At 39.3% G+C, this 22,546-nt stretch overlaps 1 protein-coding gene across 1 annotated transcript in view; it reads right to left on the bottom strand.

Annotated features, from left to right (window-relative positions):
* Window positions 1–2,834: 2,834 nt before the first annotated feature.
* Window positions 2,835–22,546, bottom strand: part of LOC131237372 (protein PHLOEM UNLOADING MODULATOR) — a 33,854-nt gene continuing 14,142 nt past the window's right edge. The window contains exons 2-4 of the mRNA XM_058235092.1: window positions 15,489–15,883; window positions 14,881–15,074; window positions 2,835–3,564 (exon numbers count right to left, since the gene is read on the bottom strand). Of these exons, the coding sequence (XP_058091075.1) occupies window positions 3,169–3,564; window positions 14,881–15,074; window positions 15,489–15,883 (985 nt within the window). The 3' untranslated portion in view covers window positions 2,835–3,168. The remainder of the gene's footprint in view (window positions 3,565–14,880; window positions 15,075–15,488; window positions 15,884–22,546) is intronic.

Here is a 22,546-nt window from a genome sequence, read left to right on the forward strand (position 1 = left end):
TAGCCAACCCCAATTAGCAGGATTCATGTAACCAACCCCAATTAGATGGGATAATGTGTAGATGATGGTGGTGGTGAGAAGTTTTGTGATTTTTTATAGGCATCAAGGCATGTCATGGTTAAGGACACCGAAACCTTAAGACTGCAACCTTTGAGTTGCATGTCAAGAACACATTTCACCATAACTGTCTTCCATTAACCATATGGATTGCCATTCATTGCTTTAATAGATTATAGTTTCCTTGGCCTGTTTGGGTGATCTTAATAAAATACTTACTAAAAATCATAAAACATATCATTAGTTTTGTTGCAGGTGGAATGTATACGACCCCCTTGACTAAAGATTTACAGGTGAGTAGCCCGACTCGCTACCGAAGTGACATCACCAAGTTTTGTGGGACTCACCATGATGTATGTGTTGTATCCACACCGTCCATCCATTTATAGATATCATTTTAGGGCATGATAAAAAGAATGAGTCAGATCCAAATCTCGAGTGGACCCCACCACAGAAAACAGTGGAGAGAGTGACGCCCACCATTAAAAATTTCTAAGAGCCACGAAAGTTTTCGATCAAGCTGAAATTTGTTTTTTCCCTTCTTTCATGTCTGTCTTAACTTATAACTAAGTTGGATCTCAGATAAACATCATAGTAAACCTTAGGAAGGTTTCAACGGTGAGCGTCACTCTCCCCACTGTTTTCTGTGGTGGGGTCCACACCAGAGTTGGATCTGACTCATTATTTGTCTCATGCCCTAAAATGATCTCTAAAAATAGATGAACAATGTAGATACAACATATACATCATTAGGCGGCGGCAGCACTACCGCTAGACCGGCGGTACCACCGCAGCCCACTGGACAGTCCGGGCGGCACTACTGTCGCCCGGAATGGAAGCCGATTGGCTGGTGTACCACACACCAGCTATATAGTTGGTGTATTGACGTGAGCAAGTTATATGGGTCCAATCATGAGGTATGTGTTATATTCAAACCGTCTAGCCATTTGGCGATCTCGTCATAGGGCTTGAGCTGAAAAATAAGACAAATCTAAATATAAAGTGGACCACACTTTGCATTGGGTGATTGAACGTCTACAATTGAAATCCTTCTGGGTTCACAGAAGTTTCGGATCAATATGAAATTTGTTTTTCCTCTTTATACAGGTATTCGTGACCTTACGAACAGATTGGATGGAAAATAAACATTATAGTGGGCCCTACGAAATTTTTAACAGTGAAAATCAATATCCCTGCTGCTATTTGTGGTGTGGTCCAGTTGATCTTTGGATATGATTCTTTTTTTTTTTTGGATAATGCTCTAAAATGATCTTGAAATATGGATGAACATTGTGGATATAATAAATACATAACTATAGGGCCCATGTAACTAGGGGTGTACACGACCCAAGCTAGCTCAGTTAGCTCACTCAACTGGACTCGAAAAAGCTTGATTCGACTCGGTTCGAAGCTAAGTTCAAGTCGAGTCGAGCTGATTTTTTGAACTTGAAAATGAGTTCGAGCCAAGTTTGAGTAGCCCCAACTCGACTCGACTCAGATCGAATCCAGCTCGAATGTAGCTCGAATCGAACTCGGATCGAACTATTTTGGTGACTCGGTTACTTTGCCATTGATGTTGCTCACCAACTGTTTGATAAAATGTCTCAATGAGATGTGGTTGGTGGCAATGAAGGTTTGGCCGGTGGCAAGCAAGGTGTGTACATTAAACAAATACCTTTTTTCTCTTCTTTTTTTGGGTTTTTATGTTACTTAGAAGGTGTCTGATAAAACATCAGTAAAACCATTGCCTCTGTTTGTAAAACAATGAGTTTTTGAGTTGCAGTTCAGGTGTTTGTAGAAATGCCTCAATGGCGAACTCGGCTCGATCTTGACTCGAACTCGGCCCGAGCTGCTGACCAAACCGAGCCGAGCTAGCCAGTCAGGCTTGAAGACCGAGCCGAGCCGAGCCGAGTTGGAGCTGAGGTCAACCAATGTTTGAGCCGAGTTGAGTAGAGGCCAGCTCGACTCGGTTCGACTCGATGTAGACCCCTACATGTAACTTTGATCTCTTTTGAAGGAGTGTTGGCGCTGGTCTGCTCGTCTTCGCACATCAGCCAATCCGCTTCCGAAAGGAATGGAGGGGCATTTTGGTCCGGTAAAAGTGCACCTTAACAGCAGGGGATTAGTTTAGTAAGGTAAGTTTGGACGGGTGCAATAAGGCATTTGCCTTAAAAGTGAGATATACAGTGGGAAAAAGCTTGATGACTAATATTACCTTCTTAGTGCAATTTTTTGTTATGCACACCCGATTGTTGGTTTGGCACAATTTGTTGTACAACTATGCTACATTCGCTAAAAATGGTGCTAGCTGTAATAAATGGGTGAGTTCTTTAATACTCTGGAAATGTGTGATGGTTGATACATCCGGAGCCGTAGTCGTTCCCTGGACCACCGGATCATAGCCTCTTGAGTCGTGGGAACTTTTTTGCTAAATTTCGACCATGGGATAAGTTCCACTGTAACTATCCAATAGATTTCCAAAAGATAAACAAGTGATGATTAGTTTTATATTTGATTTATGATCCATCTAAAGTGCAGTACACCATTTGCAATTTAGTTTTAATCTATTATATGTGGCACCTGTACAATACTGTGGTGCCTATGTATCGAAATCACACTAGGAAACTTGGACTGAGTAAAAAAAAAAATATATAAAAAATCTCTAATCAATGATCCATATGGACTAACATGAACCGAATCCGACCATTCATGCAAATGGTACATGCGGCACTTCAATATACATGAGAGGCCTATTGCACAGTTTGTATGTCATAATATGATAATGAAGCATGGATGTCTACTTCATTTTCATGGATGTCAAAGGTGAAAATAAGGCCGCAACCCTTGCTTTAATGCTACCATGATTTGGAGGGAAACGTTACCACGCAATACACACAAGATAGAACACACTTGTGCCAGACTGCGCATGTGATGGTTGCAGTAGTAATGTTTCCCTTCTTGCAATCAAGATGTTTTTTTTTTTTTTTTTATATGAAAGGCAACTTCCTAAGTAAGATCCTATCACACTGTTACAACATGAACGCTCAAAACCCCAACGAACATTGAAAGTCCAAAACCGACATTACAAATCTAGCTTCACACGGCAAGCAATTACCCGTCACTTGTCCATGTAAAGGCCAGAAGACCAATAGTAAGCGAGAAAAGGATTGTAATGCAGGCAAATCCCCAGATAGCCCATTTGGTAGAACTCTGGCGCTCTTGACCAGCTAGCTCGACCTCCTTCAAAAGCTCTCTCACCTGGTCCATGTCCGAATCTTTTGCAGCTTTGATTAGTTGATCTTGGATCTTTTCAAGATGAACAAGCCTTTCCTTTTGAGATTCATCTTTTGCTGACCATATAAAGCCTGTCATCTTCCACAAGAGGATGCCAACATAGATGGCCACAACACAGTCAACACTGTAATGGTGCCGTTCACGTATCTCTCTCTGGCCGCTGTGCAGAACAAGCAGCCATATAAGAGCAGATGTCCAACCTCCATATGCTTCCTGCTCGCCACAGTTACCCAAACGTTAGCACTTCATTGAAACAATGGCTGACAAACAAAAGCACAAACATAGCATGCCAGCCCCATACTCTCCTCTACGCGAGGCACATGTCAGTAATCCGGTACTTAGGTAGGACATTTCACATGTTGTGTAAGGTGGGTCCCAGAGTGCATATGACTTGACACAATCATGACTGTCCAAATCACAAGGTAGGCAATAATCTACGTTTTATCTGGACATCTTACAAGCATTTCCAAACCGTCCATTGTTTTCACAAAGAGGTGTTCCAACCTTTGAGTGGACCAGACTCTGTTGCCCCAGGTCATTGGACATGGGACACACCTTATCCAAAGTTCAGATGACCTACACATGTGCAAAGCTTGATATTACGGGTGTAGAGGAGTGTGTTGAATGAGTATCTGTGAGGCTAGTAAACCTACATTATATGAAAACATTCAAAGGATGCAAGCACATACATAATACATGTACATGGGTAGACACCCATAGCAGGAGATTCAGAAGCCAAGTGATGTATGGGATAGTAACTAACAAAAACTTGACCACAATGAATGGCCTCAACATTCCTAGCTGCAGGCTGCCGCTTGTGTGTCAAAAAGGGGAAATTCTCTGTAAGTTTGTGATTGTTTTTCCCCTCTTATTGGTTCAGTTCATGATTGATGAAGAAAAAGATCCTGAAAAGCCGAAAAGGTGGTGTGGAAATCTGAACTGTGCCACTAGGACAGGCACAAATTATCAGGCATGATCTGGAACATGGAGTTCAGCTGCTTGTCACAGAATTGCTAATTCCTTAGTCCTATTGCCTCTGTGACATTTGCAAAACAGCCCAACCCTACTTGGGTTAAGACTTTACTGAGTACCAAACTAGGTGCTATGCACAAGAATTTGGCTTAGAATGCAAGACAACACAAGAGTGAGCTTGCATTGGATAGAGAGATTGTTAATGGAGTTTGTGTTGAGTTCCTAGTGAGGTGAGATCATACATATGAAAATTTACCCTACGGAGCATACCACAACCCCTCATGTGGTTTTCCTATTCCCCGTTAGATGAAATCTGATGGCTCCTATTTTACCTGCACGAGAGAATGCTGTTTCCAAGAATTTCTAACCATGATTAGTTCAGATAAAGGAAATCTAATAATAATTAACTCTTCTCCTCTCAGCTGGACTCTCTCTCCCTCTTCTCCTCTCGTTAGGACTCTCTTCTTTCTCGGCTCGATCATCAATGTATTGCTCAATATAGGGCATTGAAAAGGAAATTTTCTACTTTCAACAGTTCACGTTCTTCTCGAGAAATTAATGGTCCGGTTCATGCTTTCAAGGTGAGCTTTTTGTTGTTTTTCTGGATCACATACAAACTTCAATATGCCCAAAGGATGGACAGTTCTGATCATCCAATTGCCAAACTTCAATATGCCCAAAGGATGGACAGTTCTGGTCATCCAATTGCCTCTAATGCATGCCCCTGTGCATGCGAGTGAGCATGTTGCAGAACTCATCTCTGCAGCATATGTGCCTAGTACATGGTGATGCAGCCAGGTTCATTTTTGGTGGGCCCCGCAGTGGATGGGACATGGCCCCCCAAATTAGATTTTGATCATTCCACCATTTTGTCAATGGACATCTGTTTGTTGAATTCAATGGTTGATGTTTTTTCATTTAACCATCCACTTTACGAGCACCAATCAGACGTGCATTCCGATGATGTAAGTTTCATGATCATTTCCCATCCAAAAGTGAGGTCCACTATTTGAGTGGTTATGATTGAGCTCCATGATTATAGCTGTTTTTGGCTGAATGCATGCACATGGCTAGTTATACTTCTGTACACTTATCAAATAACTCAATTGTGAAATGTACTTTATATGAGCGGGGCTATGGTTAACTAATCCAAGCCGTTGGTAGGATGGGCCTCTGACGCAGGCATGCTCAGTGAATGAGATCATGCAAAGATATACCCTGCAGCACCACCATCATGGGTCCCACAAGAGGATTTAAAGATTTTTTGCCTTTTGATTTAGGATTAGCATTTTCTTACCTATTATTTTTAGATATGCATAGACTTTAAGTAGGTTATCTAGGGTTTGAGTTTATATAGATTAAGAGATTATCCCCTCTTAAACCTATAAATAAATCTATAAAAAATTTATCAGCTTTTGTAGCTTTCTTTGAAGAGTTGAGTGAATCTCTCTTTGGCTGAGTAAGTCCCAATAGTTATCTCATGTGCTTATGTTAATATTTGTACTTGGCTTCAATGAACATCAACAAAGTTTTCTTTCATTCCTTTTTCCCTTCCTACTTGCTTCAAATTTGGTATCAGAGCAAGTTCGACTTATGTGCCAAGAGGATGAGGAAATCATACTATATGCACAACATCGGTCCAAGATATTCATCCCTATGATGAGGTGGTGGAGCTCAGGCAATCCAATAACAATTAGAATGCATGATGAAGTCTTCCATAGATTTCCGGAACAAGAATTTGGACAAGACAACAGCTATGAAGAACCTAATGAAGAAAACCCCTTCAACTCATCAAGTTCAACTCTTACCCCAATATCCCAGTCCCACAACAATCCACTAAGGCAATGGATCATCTAGCCCATGCTCATTGGATGTTGCCAACTTCAACAGTAAACTCAATCCTAAAGCTTATAGTGATTGGGTTGCTTCTTTGGAGACTTTTTTCTTAGTGAAAAGAATTAACGGAGTAAATAGAAGTTAAATTTGTAGCTACAAAACTCAAAGGCCATTCCCTAGTTTTGTGGCAACAATACCAAGCTGTGAACAGAGAGGAAACCGACAGATCAACACATGGGCTAAAATCAACCTCTAGATTTCTCTCAAACTTTGTACCACAAGTTTGATAATCTCCAACGAAAGAATGATCAGCGTGTGGCTAATTGTACCGAAGAATTTTGAAAGTTCTCAAGTTGGGTCAATTTTCAAGAAACAAACGATCAACTAGATGCAAAGATATTTGAGTGGTTAAAGCTATCAATCTATGATCAGATGTACATCACTAAAGTTATCTGGATGGTGCCTATCAAATGGCTCTAAAGGTCGAAGAGAAACTGAAACAGAGCTCCTTTGAGCGGTTCGATGAGTTTTCATGCGTTCAAACCTCTAAAGATAAGCAGACTACAAGTCAGTCTACCAAATGCCCAAACCCAGAAAATCGGAAAGGGAAAGTGAAACAGCCCCATGTGCTAAAAACCCCAATGGTGATCAAACCAATGTATGCTTCGGATGTGGTGGAAGGGGACATTTAGCTTATTAGTGCCTTCTGTTGCTTCACTTGCAGTTGCCTTATCCTCTTCATCACCCTAAGCATCCAACAGTTCATGTTCTTGAGCACATGATGGGACAGGAATAAGGGAAAGTGAATGCAAAACTTGAGGATGTTACATACATGATCAAAAATTCAGACAGAGTGGCCCCACCATAGATCCAGACAGAGTGGTCCGGAGAGGCTCCACCATGGATGGGAGTCAGGATATTCCAAGAAAATCTCCAAACTGTAATATCATAACCCTTCAATCAATGGCCTACAAATTGACAATTAATGGGAAGATACAGCAACAGTCCACATCCTGTGGAGATAGTCCAAAGTTAAAAGTTGGGTTCTTCCAATGTGTGAAAGTTTAGAGCATCCCCCATCCATGGTGGGGTGGGGTCAAAGCACCGGTCACGACCACCCATGTGGACCTGGCAAATATAGATTCCTATGCTGAGCACACAATATTTCCTTATAAATAAACATACATTCTATATTGCACAAGTTATAAATATCCACCGCAACAAGGTCATTTTTGAATCATTGATCACTTTTGCAATTCCTGAAAGATTATGCTGTTTTTTAAGGAAAATCAATTGCAAACTGAAGAACAAGGATGAAGAAACAACAAAGTTGAAACTACCATTGGCTGGAGATGAGAATAGAAAAAGCATTAAAATAAAACATTGAAACAGAAAATGTGAGTAATCTTCCTTCTCCAGAAAAGAAAATGTGAGTAATCTTGGCCTTGCAGCAAGAATAAATGTCAAAGTCATACGCATTGTTCGAAATATCCCTAATATTATTGAAATATCCCGATATTATCTGTATCTCCAACCCGGCGATACTAATAACACTAGTACCGATACCGATAACATTGGCAGTATCAGAAATTCCAGGTATTGGTGATGTATCACTAAGTATCACCAATGTATCAATATGTCCAATATTTTCAACTGTGTGAATTCTAGGTGTAGCTTTTATTGCCGATGTCTCAATATCGCCAATGTATCACAAATATTTTCGACTACGTAAATTTCAGGTGTTGCTTGTATCGCCAGTGTATTGGCAATATTTCGATAATATTGCCAATGTATTGACATTGCCAAAAATCTGTTTATCAAAAAATTCCATTTAAAATTTTTTTATGGTCACATGGTTGTATGCAATGTTCAATTTGTTGACAATAATATCAATAATATCAAGATATTATCGTTAATAGAGGTGTACACGAGTCGAGTTAGCTCGTTAGCCTGCTCGGATCGACTTGGAAAAGCTCAACTCGACTCGGATCGAAACTGTGTTCGAGCCGAGTCTAGCCAGTTTTAATGAGCTCGAAACATTTCGAGTTGAGTCCGAGCTGGACCTAGATCGACTCGGTATTGAGCTCGATTTGACTCGGATCGATTTTTGAGTCGAGTATATATATGTTTTTTTATTTATAAAAAAAACCCTTACCCGTTCGGCCAACCCTAACCACCGACCAGCGCCCAACTTGTCTCGAGTCGACTCTCGTTCGCCCAAATCCTCTTGGTTGTCTGTTTGCCTAAATCCTCTCGGCCGTCAAACCAAACTTCTCGCCGTTCTCCAGCGCCCAGTGATTACTGTCCTTCCAGTGTTTGTTCGGACGACCGGCAACTGAAAGTGTCTCCTCTCTTCCTCTCCATTTTTCCAGCGTCTGTCCGATGAGTAGTGTCCGTCCGATTAGCGGACCCCACGCGACCACTGACCGAGTGGCTCTAGTACAGTCAGACGGTGGCTATGGCCAACTGGACGGTCAGACGTCTCAAACCCCGACCACTGGTGGCTCTTGTACAGTCGAACGGTCGGACAGTACCCATGACCCGACCACTAGCCCGATGGTTGTGGGCTGCGGCCCACTCGGACACCTGGACTGAGTCAGACGGACACAGTAATGTATGTACACACACACACACACACACATTATTGTGTCTGTCTGAGGCGTCTGTCTATATTATAGATTTATAAATAATATAATTGCTTATTTGATGAATGGATTATGGTCATGGATGATGGATGTATGAGATGGTTGGATTTGTGGATGGATGTAAGTGTATGGATTTATGGATGGATGTAAGTGTATGGATGATTTGGTTTGGATGATGGTTAGATGTAAGCGTTAATTTATAATTAATTGATAGGTTGTTTTTGAGTTAAATTGTTTATAAATTATTAAAATGTGAGACTTGTGATATTGTTTTTGTTAGATAGATGTAAGTGTTAATTTGTTAATTAGCTAAGTTATGTTTTAGTTAAATTGTTTTTGTTAGATCGATGTAAGTTTTAATTTGTTAAATTATGAGATTGTGTTTCTTGGATAAATCATAGATGAAATTGTAACTGTAAGTGTTAATTTGTTAATTTATATTTGCTAAGTTGTTTTTTAGTTAAATTGCCTTTAATTTGTTAAATTGTGAGAATTGTGAATCTGTGATATTGTTTTTGTTAGATAGATGTAAATGTTAATTTGTTAATTAGTTAAGTTGTTTTTTATATGTTATTATTAGATTGCTATTTGTGAGAATGGTTTTGTTGTATTTTTTTGGATAGATTGTAAAGAATAAGGATAGATAATCAGTTACCCATTTGAGGATTTCTATGTCGTCAGACATGGATACAGTGTGTTCTTGGAGACATGAAAATTCTCAAATTGTCCCATTTTTGGACAGTTTAGATAAATTGTAATGTCTTCATTTATTCCAATTTAAATGCATATGCCCGTTCTGGTTTTGTCTCTCCTTTTTCTCTCTAGATATATTTTCTGCATTTATTTCCGTCATCAAATGTCCACACTTTGTGTTGATGTTTGACATGAAAATCAAATATATGATGAATATATTCTAGAGAGATAAGGGGAGATGCTGCCGGAATTTTGGCGTGACATTTAAATTGAAAAATGAAAGCATTACAATCTATCCAACCTTGAATGGGTGATTGGTTTATACAGTTAGGCAAGTATGCTCGTCTAGGTATAGGTAACTAAGGTAAGCATTACATCTTGTAATTCTATAGAGCGGTGTAGTGAAAATTATAACATATCAAGAACTTTGTTTTATAGATGACTAGTGAAGAGGAAACCCCAAATACCCCCGGTGTGGGTGCATCAACCACATCTCCTCTTATCGTAAAGGGAGACACGTCTTCAACTGTAGGTAAAGGAAAGAAGAAGAGATCAACAGTGTGGGATGACTTTGAAGAAGTCACGGTTAATAGTGTGTTTAAGATCAAGTGTGTTCATTGCAAGTCGCTATACAGTAAGATTCCATAAGGATCAACGACACATTTAAATAGACATAGGCAAAACTGTTCTAAGAGACAAAGACTCTCACCTCCAGGCCAACAATTGTTGTCATTTACCAAGTCTGAAGGGAACGACTCACAAGGCATAATATCCACTCACAAGTTTGATAAAGAAAAGTTGAAAGAATAGTATGCTAGATTAGTGATTCTCGAAGAAAAACCTTTTAGAATAATAGAAAGTAAGGGTTTAGGTCTTTCTGTCAATTCCTTAACCCTCGAGCTGAGAATGTTTCCCATGTCACTGTGAAAAGAGAGTGCATGAAGATATACACAAACGAGAAGATGAAACTGAAAAAAGTTTTAACTTCAGTATCAAGAATAAGTTTGACGTTTGATTTATGGACGGTGTCCAATAAAAAAAAAGGGATACATTTCATTAATTGCACATTACGTAGATAAAGATTAAAAACTCTGTAAGAGAATTTTGAACTTCCGTAATCTTCCTCCTCTACATACTGGTTTACTTATTTCAGCTTGCATCTACAGTTGTTTAGAAGATTGGGGCATTGAGAAGAAAATTTCAACAATAACTTTAGATAATGCTTCAACAAATGACAGTGTCATTTCATGTTTACGTAACCTATTCAGGGCAACCAGAAATTTATTTTTTGATGAAAAAATATTCTAGGTCAGATGTTGTGCCTATATTCTAAATTTGATTGTACAAGAAGGGCTGAAAACAATTGACCACACTGTAGAAAACATAAGAGTGTGAAATATATAAGGGGGGTTACCGTCGAGACTGAGTGTATGGAATGACATCTTCCAACGTTTGAATGTGCCATCTAAAAAAACGTTAAAATTCGATGTGTGTAAATGTTGGAACTCGACATATGAAACGTTAAATATGGCAATGGAATTACAACTTGCATTTTCTGAATATGCGGCGCGTGACAGAACATATTCTTGATTGCCAAGCACAGATGATTGGACTAAAGCAAAACAAGTTCACAACTTTCTCAAAGTTTTTTACGACTGCACAAAGATTTTTTCTGAGAATTAAGTATTTAACTGCGAATCTGTTTCTTCTGTCTCTTTGGAAGATTAAAGATGCTCTACAAAAAAATGTCAATGCAGGTCCAGATTTTATATGATAGATGACAGTTGATATGCAGATGAAGTTTGAAAAATACTGTGACGAATGTCATTTGTTAATGTCCTTAGCAATTGCTCTTGATCCTTGTTGTAATATGGGCTTAGTCAAGTTTATTTTCACGAAGATTTATTCTGCTGAAAGAGCAGCAGCGGAGACGTTCAAGGTTCGTCAAGCACTTAAAGATTTGTACAGTTCCTATGCTACTACTTTACCTCAAATAGGTGTTAAAGAAGGTAGCAATACAGATGTTTCTATACCTGATAATGACAATGTGCTAAATGAATACATGTCTTACTTGGCATAAGAACGAATAGGAGTTCAGACTAAGGAATCAGAGCTAGAATTATACCTGAATGAGCCAATCATAATGCGATCCGACTTTGATGTTTTGGAATGGTGGAAGACGAGGGTCAGTGAATCAAAATACCTTACATTATCTGTAATGGCATGGGACATATTATCAATACCAATTTCAACAATGGCATCAGAATCCGCATTTAGCATGGGAAGTAGAGTTGTGAGCAAGTATCAAAGCTCACTTTCATGGAAAACAGTTGAAACATTAATTTGACAGAAGATTGGTTGTGTCTGATATGGGGAGGAGATGATATTAATGATGAGGATGATGAAGAGATTGAGATTCACGACGAGTCTCTACCTGCAACAACAACTACATGAAGGCTTTTATCAATTATTTTCTTTTTTGTTGAAACTTGAATGCTATGTAATATTGTTTAACTTGAAACTTAAAAGTAGTAGAATGTGAGTCGGTAAGACTTTGATATTTATTTACTCACTATTATTTATTTGCTTTTATTTTTTAATATTCATATTGTTTTTATTTTGTTCTTATATTAAGTTCAAATTATTTATCAACATTCTGATTTTTTTTTTATTATTAAAAATTGAGTGTAGATATGTCGTCATCTGACTCATCGACCAACATTTGGGACTACGCTTCCCTAGTTGAATCGCCACCAAGGTCTAGAAGAACAAAGATTGTGTGGTTTGTGTGGTGCAAAGTTTGTGAATAAGATTAATTGGTTTTAGTTACACTTGTCATGTTGAGGTGGTGATGCAAAACCATACCCCAATGCCCCTAAGGATGTCCAAATTCTTTTTCAAGCCTTTTTAGATTTGAATAGAAAACCTTCCACTCCATCCAAACCTTCTAGATCTAGTACATGAATAACTTCCACGGAAGATGCAGAGGAGGAAGCCGGATTAAAAGCTTTGGAGAAAGAACAATTCTAACTCACCTTAAAATGCAGTATGGAAGAAGTTTCTAGACTTCAGCGATATCCTCAAAGACAACATGATGTTGAAGCAGGATCAAGTACGACGAGCAAGAAAAAGAATAAGAGTAACAAATTCAAGTTCCTCACCCGTCTCGATGAATTTTATACGGCGTTGGGTAATACGTACAAATCTTCACATAAAGAAAGTTTGAAAAATCTAGTTCAAAGTATAAAAGAGCACGAAGGAAACATCTCTTCGCCTCCGACTCAGAGGAGGTGAACCAATATGTATATGAAAAATTAGATAATAGTTTGGATGGATCAGATGACGATGCAAGAAGTTATAATTATGTCCCAGGAAGGCACTCCTCCTATAGAGGTTATTAGTTGTAATTTATGAACAATGTAATTATTAAAGCTTTTTAATCGTAAATTATGCATTTTATATATTTTACTGTTTTGTTCAACTTCAAGCTCGAATTTGATAATTGAATTCAAATTCAAATCAAACTCAATATACAACTCGAACTCGAACTCGGCTCGAAACTCGAACTCGAACTCGAACTTGGCTTAAAACTCGAACTCGAAACTTGGCTCGAAAACTCAAATTCGAAACTCGACTCAAAAACTCGAACTTGAACTCAAACTCGATCGAGTTGCTGACCGAGCCAAGCTGTGCTCGAGTTGAGGACTCAAGTTGGCCGAGCTGGGCAAAGCTCGGCTTGGATCGACTCGTGTACACCTCTAATCGTTAAGGCAACATGGGTGTTATTGAGACCACAATCTTTCATTTTCTTTTGAGTTGTCGACGATTTCTGGACGAAATATTGTGTATTGCCAATATTCTGAAATATCGATGGATGTTTGGATGGATGGGATGGTTGGACTAATTTCTTATGATAGCACATGGTTTTAGGTCCCCATTAAAGAAAAACTTATTATGTATGCATTTTTTTTAAAAAATTATTATTATTATTATTATTATTATTATTTTTTTTTTTTACAATTTTTTGGTTCCTAAATGTACAAATGTGTATTTTAACATATCTTGAAGTTTCACTAAAAAATTCCACTGTTTTCCCCATGCTTCTCCACATTTCCGGTTATCGGCGATATTGATATTGTTTCTATTAACCCTGCCCCCGGCCAACAAAACTTGTAGCGATACCAATACTTTGAACACCACACAAGGACTTGATCTGATGAAAAGCAAATGAATTGTGTCCATTACTGTACTTTCGGTTTAGATCTAGCCTTGTAGTAATAATGCTATAACAAATAGAAAAACCAATTGTGCCCACTTCATGTTTCAACTAGCTGCTGCATGCCAACAGAATACACTTGTACGCGGATTGGTGACTGGGTGCTCTTCCTCTAAATCATCGTCATCTTCATCTTCTCCTTTTCTCATATCATATTAGAAGTTGAAGTGAAGGATTGCTGTGAGACAAGGTGTGAAGGACTGGTGCTTCTCCAAGAGTGGAAGCTTTTACTTTGTTACAAACCTCTTGAATAAATCTTAATGGTGGATAATCTGGAAAAGAAGAATTCCATGCTTCTTAGCATTTGTTTTATGTGATGGGAAGACGAAGAAACTGAATCATCTTTTCCTACAATGCCACGTGGCAAGAGACATCTGAAGCCAGTTCTAGTCTCTATTGGGCATTGAGCTCATGCTTCAAGCATCTCTAGGTGAGATGATGGAGGAGAGGGGTGGACCCGTGGTCCTTTTCCTACGAAATTGACTGTGATGTGGAAAATGGTTACATTTGCTGTTATGTGGACCATTTGGAAAGAAATGGATAGGAGGATATTTGAAAACAAGATGGTGCCAATAGAAAGCATCAAAAGTTCAGTGAAGTACACTCTAGAGGAATGGGGCAATAGCAAGGGCCAAACTCAGGGATGTCTTGGAGGATTTCTTAGAGATTGGAGTGATGTAATTGGGTTTGAACCTGCAGCCCAATGGTAGATGGTGTGTTTCAACATTGATGTCTCAGCTCGAGCTTGGCTTACCGATTAAGAAAGGAAAAAAGAAATGGAGAGATGTAATAGTGGATGGGAGAAAGATTATTGATCCCGGATAAGTGGTATCTTGTCTAACAATGGAAGTGTTTGTTCTGCCTGGCTGTCATTCCGTCAATTTGTTGGGCCCGCTGTCATTTTGTATCTTGTATTCTAACATAACTGGACAGGTCACTCACTGTCTGGGTATCATGTATACTACTTCCACATTCTATTCCATACAGGCACAGGCACACGCACACACATACTTGTCACCACAGCAACTGAACTGAAAATCTAATTCCCTTTACATTAAAAAAGGATGCAGATGTTATGTAAAGACTAGTGAAACAATTTAGACATACCGTCCATGCCATAGCAGTCAGAACAGCAACAAGCATGTGACCGCTGTATAGAAGGTCGTTGCAGCCACCACCAGCTTTCTTTAGCAGATTGTACCATGATGACCCTTCCGAAACAGTGGGCCTCAAAAAATCGATTAGGAAGCTCATTGATCCCCAGTCTGGCCGATACTCACCAGGGAACTCCCCAACATTCACTAAAAAACAAAAAGAAGACACAGAAGTCCCACTTTCTTTGAAATGCTTTTGCATGCTTACGTCGTCAAACTAATGAGACGACAAAACATTGTTGCCGTGTTTGGATGTGCAAGTGAACCAAATTGCAACATCTATCTAATCAAGAGAAAATTAACAAAAATCAATGATATTTCATAGAATTCACAATCAGGAATTAGCCCTCAAACGGCAGTTACATCACTTTCAGGTCCAACTTGAAATTACCATAATCGCAGATTGGAGTCCAATCCCTCGATATGAAAGCTAAAGAAATTAGATTTGACAAATTCTTCTTCATTAGACTAATTAGAGTTGAATTTGATAGTGCAACCAAAAATGCCCTTAAAAATAGGAAAAAAGGAGAGAAAAACTCAAGCATTTCAAATCATACGTACCATAATGTCTATCACTCTGTATTATCTTATGGATCGCATCAAAGTCAGAAGCATAGGGCACATAATACTTTTGTGCCCAAGGATGAGGATGTGGGGGCACTCTAAACCGCGACGAAGCACACCAAGGCCGGGTGGATGGCAGAATCGTAGAAATAAATGATACAGCGCGAAGAAGACGGCCTATAGCCATGGTGAACATATACCTTGCACCAAGTCCAAGGCCAGGAGCTTTGACAGAGTTGAACAATACTGAGAAAGCCAGCATCAGAAACAACATCAGATAGTGGTGCAACCCAATAATACGCGCTCTTAATATTTCGACAACCACATGGGGAAGCTTCTCATTCAAAGCTAGAAACAGCCACTGGCCAGTATCCGGAAGAGGAGGAGTTGATCTGTCAATATCAAGTGAAATGTAGCATTATCTAAACAATCACTTGAATGATATAGTGACATTTTGCTTACAGATTGCAAAATAGATAAAAGGAAATGAAGAAAACACCAAATTATTGCAATTGAGGCATGAGAAGAAGCTCCATTCATGGCAAATAACAAAAAGAAATCAGATCATATAAATGATAAATTGAAGAAGAAAGATAAGACATGAGAGACTCGCCAATCATCTACTATGGGAAGCCAATTATTTAATAATAGATACAATGGAAATTACAACAATGCCCCCAATTACAAACAAAGAGGACAACTAATGTAAATGTAATATAATTAAGCAAAGAGAAACAAAACCATGCTAACACTCTTTGTCATACCACGAAAATGGTGCCTAGGCCCCTGACTCTGCTCTTGAGGTGTGACTTGGGGAATTTATATTTATATTTTTTTATTTTTACGGCTGGTTCGGAAGTATCTCCCCTTAACGATGATATTATAACAACCAAAACAAGATATAACAATATCCAAAATATGATATGACATCACCCAAAATATATATCGGTTTAATTACATTGTTACATTCCCAAATAAAGACTAAGCGAAAGATGGAAATGTAATTCGCTATTCGTCCAGCTACCTTGGCTGGCTAATGTTCCCTGAAAGATTAAAATAACAACTGGGGTGAGCATTATAAGCCTAGTGGGTACACATCTAATCACAACAAATGATAGAATCACAATGAGCATAATAATCAGGATTTACGACAAGATAAATACAAGTATCATCATACTAATCATCAAGGAAGTGGGGCCATGAATGCAATGCGTACGAGAGCTATCTCCACCACCTCCCAATACTGAGAATCAGAATGAACAACTGGTCATACCTGCTCAAGTGGCCCATCTCTTCTGCCAATGCCTGACCTCGTCAGTGGGTATCTGTGCACCATGCACACTCATCACCCGGCCCGCCGGTCTTGCCACTACTTGACCTCCTCACTGGGGTACCTATGTACTCGCTCTCCTTTTGTGTTAATGGCCTTCTTAAATACTATCTCATCACCTGGAGGTGCCCGTAGCTCCCTCAAGATTGTGAATATAGGGGATGGGTTAGGCTGAGAAGGCTGCAGCTTTTGCACACCCCCCCCCCCCCCCGCGGTCTCATCCTCACATTGATTTCGTAACCTTTTCCCCTTGCAATTGTCATCTTCCTATCCAAATCCTTCCCTAACTCAATGTCCTCATCAATCAGTTGCGTAGGAACCCCAAACACCTCTACTCTACATGAATCAAAAACAACCTTCTCCTTCTCCCTCATCGCCTTTTTACCTTTGATTTCCTCTTAGTTTTTTCTCATCTCCTCCCTTATTGTTTGAGGGACACTTGCAAAGAGATGACAAATAAAAATAACAAATTGATCTCCAAATCAAGTCGTGTTTAGTAGATCTGGGCATAAAATGATGATTTAAATGGATTTGACCAAGAACAAACAAAAAAGAAAAGGATCTTTTTTTACCTTTTTCCGATTTTTTTTTAAAAGCCAACTCCAACACCTTCGATTCTTTAAATCCACTAAAACAAGCTGTTTTGATCGTCGAAATTGCTGAAAATGTTGCCGAAAATCACTCTAACATAGTATGTTAACGTTATTTCAAGCAAAGGATAAGAAATGAAAGGGAGAACGAAAAGGGGGGAAAACGTCGTTTTGGGGGGCTTTTATACCCATATTGGTCTGACCAATATGGGTACCATATATCGGTACTGATACGAGTCGATATAAACCAATACATGATGTAATTTCCATATCGAGCCGATATGACCTTGTATTGTGTATCGTATCAAGTAGATATAGATATGAATATGATACAGCCATATCAGCTAAATACGACACCGATGTTTGTATCCATGGGTGAAGATACTCAAAAGTAAGTATGAGAAGATGCATCCAAGCATCTAGGACACGTCACATGTGGTGGGTTTAGATGGACAACCCATTTTATATTAGATTTAGTCTGATTGGAGAGTGGGGTCGACAAGTCCAACTAAATGAGACTGGGATCCAAAGGGCCAAAATGGGAGTAATGCCTAAATGCCGCATAGAAAGACTTGACAGAGAACCACTAGAGTTATCGACCCTCCAAACCCAAGCATTCAATCCCGAGGGCGCGAACCCGTGGTCATGGATGAGGCTCATCAAGTAGGAGAAATCTTTTCTCTTTTCCTCAGTCAGATTCTTGTGGAATATCAAATATGCACTAAGCTTGGCAACAGGTGAGCCAAGGGCTGGTTCTAGCCTAGATTTTGAACTAGTTGGATCGAGCCTATTCAAATATTGGTTTTGCCCAACACAACGTAAGAAATGGGACCATCTCTCTCAATTACTAAGTTGAAACATCCAGGGAGAAGGCTAACAAGAGAGGAACTTTCCCACACCAACAATCAATCCAAAGCCTAATCCTTGGCCCCACCCCAGAGGCCTAAATGATCTCTCTTGAAGGAAACCGCAATCTTCAACATTTCTTCCATAATCCAAAAGCCTATGTTGGGTAAAGGAACTGCAGAAATCACCTATGACCCTCTACCCCATATTTACCACAAATGACCTAGTTCCATAGGTGACCTTCCTCTTCTTCAAACCTCCACAACCATTTGCCAGGAAGAGTGACATTCAAGGATTTCAGTTCACTTACACCCAAGCCTCCATGCTCCTCACAATTGCACACGTCTTTCCGGTTGATTAGATGAGGCTTTCTTTATGCAAGACCAAGGCACAACATGTGCTACATTTTGAGTTATTGTTGTTAATTTTCAGGCTAAATGTCAAAGTCTACATTTACTAAGGGTGGCAACAAGCTAGATAGCCCGCCTGACCTTGCTTTGGACCAGGCTTGGAGCCTTGGACCCACTAGCTTGGTCCATGGATAGGGCTTAGGCCTTGCATGCATGGCCTAATTAATTTTCGAGTTGGGCTTGGGTTCAATTCATTTTAGCCTGACACGACTTGACTTGTTATCTATGTGTGTTATATCCTACAGATATGTCATTCTAATCCTTAGTTACGCAACCATCTACCTTGAATGCAAACCATTGGTTTCATTCCTCTAAATTTTTTTATTTTCTGTGCATGTGTAGCCCCTATAATAAATGGATAGATTAAGAAAATTCAAGGGGGAAATAGGATTCTATCAATTTTTAGGTATGGTCAAATCGGGTCAGGCCCGAGCTTAACCAATTTTTTTCAGGTCGGGCTTGAGCCTACTATGCTAAGCCCATGTCGGGTTCAGGCCAAGCTTGGGCCCGCTCGGGCCCTTAAGGGTCGCATTCGTTTTGAAAATTTGATTGTTATTCTCTGAAGATCGTTGGGATTATTTGTTAGATCAAATTTTCTCCAACTATTTTCAGATCATTATAATATGACCAAATCTTTATAGGAGGGATTGTTGCTATCTTAAATAGATTAGATTGATTTAAAATCCATGATAGTTGGGGATCTTAACTAAAGAGTAAGGATTTTATCTTGCATCTTTAGAGTCTGTCAAACAACCACTTTCTCTAAAAGCTTGAGCTGTCAAAGGATGGTGTATCAATGTATATCAAGGGACTTTAACACTTCCCCGCACATGCAGGGTGGAACTCTACATAGGAACATACTGGGCAAGGGTGGAGGGACACACAACTCACACCCAGGTGGAGGGACATTCACAACTCACGCCATAAACAATCCCCCGTGGGATAATATATTAACTGAGGCATATTTGCTGCACCTAAGATTCGAACACTTGACCTTCCGCACTAATACCATGTCAAACAATTACTTTCTCTAAAAGCTCGAGCCGTCAGAGGATGGTGTATCAATATATATCAAGGGACTAACAGAGTCTATAAAGGGGGTTGGTCTAGGAGGTAAGGCATTCTAATTTTTTAAGTTTATTGAGTTCTCAAGTATGTGTAAGAGAAGCTTTCAATTTCAATAAAGTTATTTCTCCCTCTTTCATGGTGCGTCATTATGGTCGTTACGTAAAGGCGGCGGTGGTAACTATTACACGTTATGGGGTCATAATAGTCGTAACAAAGAAAGAAGAAAGAAAGAGGAGAAGACCCATAACAAGAATTACAACCCCCGTAAAGGCCGTAACGGTCCATTACGGAGCCAATACAGGTTTTCAAGTTTTTTTTTTTCAATTTAAAAGTGTGTGTGTGTGTGTGTGTGAGAGAGAGAGAGAGATCATAACGACTATTACAGCTGTATTGTAAAGGTAATGGTAGTGGCCGTTACAGCAATCATTACCATTATGGAATACCTTGCCCAGTCTTTAATAAAATATTATTGTCGATGAACTTTTGTCTATTTCTTTATGATTGAGGTATAGAGATCTTACTGATTTGATAATCGAATTCAAAATTTTTTAATGCTTTCCAAAACTTGACATAAAAGGTCCCTTTGAATCTTTTCCAACTTACAGATGACGCCTATCAGGTACTATAAAAGTGACCTGAAGTACATAGGCATATGATCAATGGAATTTTACCCTTCTTGAGTGATAGCAACTCTTTCAACCTAACAATGTTGTTCCATTTTGTTCACCATTACATCCCAAAGATATGCTTGTTCGGCTTCCCCATGCACAGTGGAAGACCCAAGCAGGAGGGAAGGCTACCCACCTTGCAACAATTGGCCCTAGCTAATGATGCCACTTTAGGTTCACTTAACCGCACCCCCAACTATTCACTTATCTGACTATTAATTCACAGACAAGGAACCACCTCAAGGCACGACAACATCTTTGAAGATTGTCAATTTGGCCCATTACTGCCTTGCAAAACAAACGAGTATCATCTACGAATTGCTAGTGAGAAATGTGGAAATCCACCAACTGACCCTCAAAGTCGCTAATAAGCCTATTATACAAGTACGATCTATCTTGTTAAGAACTTCAGCTGTGCTCGTAAAGAGAAAAGTGATAATAAATCGCCTCAACACCCTAGAGCTTTTGAAAAATCTATCATCTACAAATTGCTAGTGAGAAATGTGGAAATCCACCTCAACCTCAAAGTCACTAATAACCCTATAATACGAGTATGATCCATCTTACTTAGAACTTCAACTATGCTTATAAAGAGAAAAGGGGACAAACAAGTTACCTCAACACCCTCGAGCTTCTAAAAAATCCATTAGGGGATCCATTCAGCAACACTAGGTCCATTCACCAAAATTGAAAAGTGGGCCAAGCTGATACATATCTATTTGAGCCAAAACCATGTGACCCAATGTAGGATCCCGATCCTTTGTCACACCGTCCATGCACACATGTGTCCCAACCCACACCATTGATAGACCATACACTACACCCTAGTGCACCCAGCAACCCCACCCGAGTGATTTTTCCCAGATAACCTTGATACCTCTGTCATGTGAACCGCATCGTCGTTATGGTCGCAACGGCGAAAACCATGTCAATCCGACATTTTACACCAAATTATCTAAGTCATGAAAGCTTGTGGATGAAGTACATAGCATACAAGGATTCACATACATCATCAATATCATGGCCATCATCCAACACTACCATCATACATGCCCTAGGCATTAGGCTTCTATCATGCATGAGGTTATCCTTACGTTCACCAACATTATTTATTTATCATCATTCAAGCATAAAGTAAAACAAGGTTATCTCAAGCATGAGATCATCGTGACCATCAACATGTGCATTATTATCACTTTGATATCAATATCATCTCCAATGTAACCAATATCAAGCAAAGCATAGTGATTATACACATCATTGTCATGAGTATCAACACGTGCATGATTATCAACAAGGATATCAACCTCATTATCCAGTGTAACGATTATCAAGTAAAGCATGGTGATCAACTAGCATATTTTGTTATCATATACATGTACATACTATCATTATCATTAGCATGAAAATCACTTCCACTTCATGATTAACATAGGCAATGTCACAACTACCATAAACAACTAATTCATCATCAATGCATATGTCATCAATGTACCATCTATTAAATTATCACCATAATCGATATTAACCCTACCATAATCACCATCAATTAGATCATATCTATCATTACAACCAGCAACTCGCCATCATCATTATCATGTCATCACACATTTATCATCATGTCGACCATTACTAGGTGCGTCCCACCTAGTGTGACTTCCATATTGACCTTGGACTACATGTAAGGCATGGGGTCGTATAGGTCAAGTGTGAGTCTCAGTTGGTGGACCACTAGGCCAACTCCAAGGGATAAACTTCCAACCACAAGGCCTTCAATGGTGTGTATTCAACTTCACAACTAAGTGGAATCCACACACTCCACCATCAACTAGAAACAATGCACAATCTCAAATATAAGAACAACATGCTAACATCTTTCATGTCATGCATCATATTGGGCCCACTAGCCACATATACAAGCAAACCAAGAAAAAGCCCAATTATCTAGTTTATGAATTCTAAAATAGGCATCGCTAAGTGTGGTCCACTTGACTAGAGGTAGTGTGTAAGGCACACTGACCACTAGGCAATAGGCCTACCTAATGGGCTCAATGAAAGTTACCATAGTGGGCTTCTCACTCCCCAACGATTTCTCTTAGTGTTGGGCCCACTTGGGCCTTGGGTTGCCTCATTTAGATGGGCC

Source organism: Magnolia sinica, chromosome 2 (assembly GCF_029962835.1).
Source record: "Magnolia sinica isolate HGM2019 chromosome 2, MsV1, whole genome shotgun sequence".
In the NCBI taxonomy this organism is placed as follows: Eukaryota; Viridiplantae; Streptophyta; class Magnoliopsida; order Magnoliales; family Magnoliaceae; genus Magnolia; species Magnolia sinica.